The sequence below is a fragment of the Rutidosis leptorrhynchoides genome, chromosome 11 (assembly GCF_046630445.1).
Source record: "Rutidosis leptorrhynchoides isolate AG116_Rl617_1_P2 chromosome 11, CSIRO_AGI_Rlap_v1, whole genome shotgun sequence".
NCBI classification, from domain to species: Eukaryota; Viridiplantae; Streptophyta; class Magnoliopsida; order Asterales; family Asteraceae; genus Rutidosis; species Rutidosis leptorrhynchoides.
In genome coordinates this window covers 120,824,384-120,830,513 of record NC_092343.1, presented here as the reverse complement: position 1 = coordinate 120,830,513, position 6,130 = coordinate 120,824,384, and the positions used below count along the sequence as shown (strand labels likewise).

At 39.8% G+C, this 6,130-nt stretch overlaps 1 protein-coding gene across 1 annotated transcript; it reads right to left on the bottom strand.

Moving 5' to 3' along the window:
• Positions 1-587: 587 nt before the first annotated feature.
• LOC139877675 (uncharacterized) lies at positions 588-4,173 on the bottom strand. Its single transcript, XM_071865104.1, has 2 exons — positions 1,200-4,173; positions 588-1,096 (listed from the first exon to the last, which is right to left on the bottom strand). The coding sequence occupies exons 1-2, from the start codon at positions 4,171-4,173 to the stop codon at positions 588-590; spliced, it is 3,483 nt and encodes a 1,160-aa protein (XP_071721205.1).
• Positions 4,174-6,130: the final 1,957 nt, after the last annotated feature.

The window sequence follows — 6,130 nt, the reverse complement described above, 5'->3', positions numbered from 1 at the left end:
CAATAACAAAAAAACAAACATTACAAGTAAGGGGATGAGTACCCTTATGAAAGATCAGATAATATATTGAAAAAAACAAACATTACAAGTAGAACCCGAGAACAATACGCTCGACAAATACATATACATCAGTAGCGTACGTGTATAACTATGCCTATGAAATAAAAACAGGAACGAGATAATATACAATGGTAAGGAAAAAAACCCTCACTTGCCTTTCATTTGTCTCGCTCCTGACGCACCTGTTCTTCATATCTAGGTTTCCACCTCCTTTCAAACACTGCGATTTATTCATCCAAACAAAATAAAAATAAAAATAATGAACACATAATATTGTGATTATGCGATAAACTCATCACTCATTATTTTACTAATAATAATGAAGAAATTTCATAAGCCAAAAGTGGCTATAAAACTCTCTTCTACTTATACAAACTCTCTTAATTACAACTAAATTCATGATTAATTAACCAATCTCAAGCACACCAAATTTAATTTTAATCAATAATAATAAAAAAAAAAAAAAAAAAAAACAAAACCTTTTAAAAAAGCGCGGGAAACCACATTTCAACTACCCAATTTCTTATTCATTTGTACGGAACTCTTCTTGATGAAGATGAGTGAAGCAATGAGGAACCAGAAAAACTACTCGGATCACTTCTCGCTTCGCCACTCACCGCCGCAGATGATGACGGAACTCCACCAACGCCACCGGCCCTACTCCCAGCGATGGGTTTTTCCGGCGATCCTTTTAAAAGAGCGTCGACTTTCGCGTATTCTTCCCTTTCGTGTTTGATTTCTCTCAACATTGCGGCTACGTCTTTCATCGTCGGTCGTTCTTCGGGTAACGAGTTTATGCAAAGTAATGCTATCCCCAATGTTTGCATCATTTCTTCGATATCGGATTCGGGTCGGGATAATAAACTCGGGTCAAGTACTTCGGTCCATCCTTTTCGCTGTTTTACCCAATCTACGACGTGTATGCCGTCTGGAATTGTTGGGTCGATTGGTTGTTTTCCGGTTAATACTTCGAGCATTACTACACCGTAACTGTACACGTCACTCTTTTCAGTTATCTTCATCGAGTAACCGTATTCTGAAAAGAATAAAAGTTAGTGCGCCACATAAGGTGTTTGTGAAAATGTCTAAATGAAAAAACTGAAAAAAAGGATAGTTGATTGAATGAAATAATTGTATACCAGGAGCAATGTATCCGTAGGAACCGGCAATTGTGTTAGACGATCGAGCAAAATCACCTTCATCGACTAGCTTTGCAAGCCCGAAATCTGCAATGTAAGGCTCGAATTCAAGACCAATGAGGATGTTATTAGCCTTAATATCTCGATGAACGATTGGAGGAACACAATCATGGTGCAAATAAGCGAGTCCTTCAGCAGCTCCTAACAAGATATGGTACCTCAATTCCCACTCCAACGAACTCCCCATTCGTTCATGGAGCAGGCTACCAAGACTCCCGTTTGGCATGTAATCGTACATAAGCAGCCTTGTTTTCTTGTTCCAACAACAACCGAGAAACCGAACGATGTTCTTGTGTCGTACCGAGCCCAAAGTTTTTACTTCTGCTGAAAAGGAATCTCGTGCTGCGGATTTTGATTTCCCATCTTCGTAACCAGTAACTGTCATCGATGGCCAAAGCTTCTTCACAGCTATGATGTCACCATTATCCATATCAGCTCGATACACCACGCCAGAACACCCTTTTCCAATTACATTTGTGTCCACTAAACTTTTTAAGATTCGGTCAACCGAAATATTAAGCTTCTGAAATGGAGTAAATTGCCATGGCCATGATTCACCTATCTCAGATTCATCATCACCCTTAATCCTCCTTTTTGCCCTTAAAACAGCAGCCACACCCATAATCATCATCGCAATCGTCAAAGTAATAAGTAACGAAAGCGCAAGTCTTAGCCCTTTTGAACTTCTAGACTTAAACTTATTCTCCCCATTTCTCGATTGGGCCACATTACTCAAAAAGCAAGAATCTTTACCAAAAGAACATAACCCACGATTACCAGCTAAATCCGCTTCAGATAACTGCCTAAAGAGCTTGTTATCCGGTAAATACCCCGTGAAGCTGTTATATGATATATTCAACGACACTAGGTTATCAAGGTGTGAAAGCGGGCTCAAGTTTCCATTTAGCTGGTTGTATGACATGTCAAGAATCGAGAGCTTGCTAAGTGATGATATTTGACCCGGGATGGGCCCAGTTAGCCCGTTGCAGCTCAAGTTTAATGCAATCTCGAGCGTCTGGATATTGCCCAACTCGGGTGGTATTCCGCCTGACAATTTATTACTGCTCAGGTCTAGAAACTGTAGACCTGAGCACAATTGGAGTGATCTAGGGATCACTCCAGAAAACTCATTCTGACTGAGAATGAGTTTGTTTAACGACACAAGTCGTCCTAAACTAGCTGGTATGGGCCCGTTAAACCGGTTCCTTGAAGCATCCAATACTTGTAGGCCAGATAACGATGATAAAGAATCGGGTAATGGGCCTTCTAACATATTATTGCTAAGATCAACCATTTCTAACTCGTTACAATCAGCAATTTCATTAGGAACCATCCCAGAAAGCCGATTTCCTGACAAATCGAGAAAGTTTATGCTCTTCAAACCCCCAATTTCTTTTGGAATTTCACCCGCAATTCGGTTATTACCAAGTCTTAATCTCACCAAAGAGCTCGCGTTTCCAATTTCTTGCGGTATAGAACCAGAAATGTCGTTGGAAATCAAAAGCAATTTGGTTAGATTTTGTAGTTGAAACAACCCCGGTGGAATACTACCTGTGAGTGAATTATGTGATAAATCTAATGCTTGAAGATTACTACAACTACCTAAACTTGAAGGAATACTTCCTTCAAGATTATTATCCCAAGCAAAAAACACTTCAAGATTCATTAATCTACCAATTTCAAACGGAATCAAACCCGAAATTTGATTAGTATCAAGCTGCAACTGTTGTAGATTAATAGCATTTGCAAGAACAATTGGAATTGAACCAGACACATTATTATTACTAATCATAAACTCTTCTAACTCAACAAGATTACCAACAGAAGATGGAATAATCCCTGATAAAGAATTTAAAGAAACATCAAACATTTTCAACTTACTACAGTGTCCTATCTCTTGAGGGATTGAACCAACAAAATTGTTCTGCCATAACAACAATTTTTCGAGTTTTTCGAGCTTTCCAATTTCTGGTATTATTGCACCAGAAAGACTATTTTCATACAAAAACAAGTTCACAAGCTCACTACAATCACCAAGCTCATGTGGCAACTCACCTGATAGCATAGCAGTATATATTGATAATGTTTGCAGTTTTGTGAGGTTACCAAATGACTTAGGGATAGAACCTGAAATCCTAGTGTCAGCAAGGCCAATAAATGTGAGGTTACCACAGTTTCCTATTTCATCTGGGATTTTTCCGGTGAGGTCATTGTTACCTCCGGCACGGATGACTTCAAGGCTGCCTAACTGGCCCAACTCCCGTGGGATGTTGCCGGAGAGCCGGTTGTCAAATAAGTAAAGATTTTTAAGATTCCGGCAGGTTCCTAACTCAGGTGGGATTATTCCGGTGAGTTTGTTTGAATTCAAGATTAAGTCTTGGAGGTTTTCAAGGTTGCCAATGGAGGATGGGATGGGACCCACAAGATTATTTGAGCTTAAATCAATGGAAACAAGATTCCGGCAACTACCAATGTCACCGGGGATAGTTCCGGTGATGTTGGCATCGGAGATTATGAGGGTTTTGAGGTGGGAAAATGATGAAAGGTTAGTTGGTAATGATAGTTGTAATGGGATTGATTGTATTATGATTTCTGTTACAAAGCCTTGTGTATCACATTTAATGTAATCCCATTTGCATGGACTATTTGTTTCACCATAAAGTTTCCAACTTGAGAAAAAAGAACCACTCCCACCACCTCCGGTGACATCACCACCATGAACCCAAGTGGAAAGTATAATTGCTACATGGTTGGAACCACCGTCGCCGTCGCCGGCTCCGGTGGCGGTGGAAAGAATTAAGAAAAGGGTTGAAAGAAAAATGATAAAGAAAAACAGGGTTGGTTTCAGTTTAGTGAAGTAATGAAGATCAATATGGTAATGGTTATGGGGTTTAGAGCTAAACAGCATAGACATTTGCCTCAATTTGCAAACTTTTCTTGGGTTTGCATCATTTGGGGTTTTGGGTTCGGCGTTTGTTTTCTTAATCTTCGTGTACATGTGTGTGAGTGTGAGTTTCTTACACACTCTCTCACTAAAAAAACTCTCCTTTCTTAGTGGATTATTTTTGCTTGGTTTAAACTCTGTTGTGGTGATCAAGAAATAGCACAGGTTTCATGGTGAATAACAATATAAACAAAGCAAAAAAGTTTAAAGAAACATTAAAAAAAGGCCTTGAGATTTGCAAAATTAGCTGAGTAGCACCACCCCAACCCACCACCTATGTGTAAAGTATTTTGATAATTGTTTATAGTTAAATGATGCTTTGATTAAACTTGTTGTTAACTCTATCAGTAAAACACAAGACAAAGTGAGTGTGAGAGCAGTTAGGCATCAATCTCAAGTCACTCTGTTTTCCTCCATCTTCATTTTTATATTGTTTCACCTCTTCCCTTTGTCTCATGGTTTTAAGTAAAATATTAAAGGCATAGGTTATAGGTACAAGTAACTTCATTATTTAAATACAGTGGTAAATGTAACAACCCAACCCGTTAACCACCCAAAAACGCGGGAAAAAAAATTAAAACTGATCTAGAGGGTGCGCGGCGCGCACCACTGCCTGTGCGCGGCGCGCACAAGGCCTGAGACAGTTCTGATCAAAATGTCCGTTTTTCGCGAAAAGATCTTCGACTTCCCGACACTTTTAGACCAAACGCTTTTCACAACAATTTATATTAGTTAAAACTAACACGTTCCAATAATAAAATGAGTTTTACGAGACCGGGCCCACATCGGCCGTTTTACGACTTTCGTACAAAATACAAGTTTTCGACCACATGATTTTTAACACAAAATAAAGACCGAGCATGGCGATTGGGGATACGCTACCCAATCCTAATCAATCCAAAAGCAAGATCTTCTAAAGCAACTATGCAAGTCCTCTAATCCTCGCGCTTACCCGAGCCACCATCCGCATGCAATCTATAAAAAGAGTCAACAACGAGAGGGTAAGCTAACGTTTAGTGAGTGAAAATATACTACATACATATATATGCATAAAATGGACACGCCACATAAATAAACAAATACCGCATACCGAACAACCAAGCATAAAGGCAAGCTAGTCTAGGCGTACCGTACAAACACTAAGCACGAGCTAAGATACAACAACAAAATATAAGTTCACCAACGACGATGTGAACCACGCCAAATAGCTACACCCGGAGGGTTAGCTACAACACAACAATACATTAATATATAACAATATAAACGAACAAGGTTAACACCTTAACCCATTACCAAAATACCAAAACACCACAATGAAGATTAGCCGAACTACACGAGCCTTAGTAATCCGAAACCACACGAGATTACTATCTTCACAACATCGAGGTTGGCCGAACTACACGAGCCTTAGTAATCCGAAACCACACGAGATTACTACCTCAATAAGATGACCGAACTACACGAGTCACCATGAATCCGAACTACACGAGATTCATTTTGATAAGATGACCGAACTACACGCGTCATCGTGAATCCGAACTACACGCGATTCACTTCTCCAACTCAAACCCACGGTCACGGGATTATAAAATCCACCACATCGGGGTTATCCACAACCACATCACAATACATGTGATAACGTACACACAAGTGTACACCTCGCCAAAAGGAGGTCAACCAAAACGCACAACCGTGCCAATTGGACTCATACCAAAGTCCATCTAATCCACCTATATGTGAAGTGAGCTCTATAACCGAGAACCACTTCACCCGACCCGCACCCATCCTACACATACATATGCACATAGGATATTAACACTCACCTTGTCGCCTTGATGAATGCTTCCAAGTAAACCGCAACTCGCCAATGGAAAGTACCTATTCCATTCTCACAAATTCAACAACACACTTAGATTGGATTTACAAA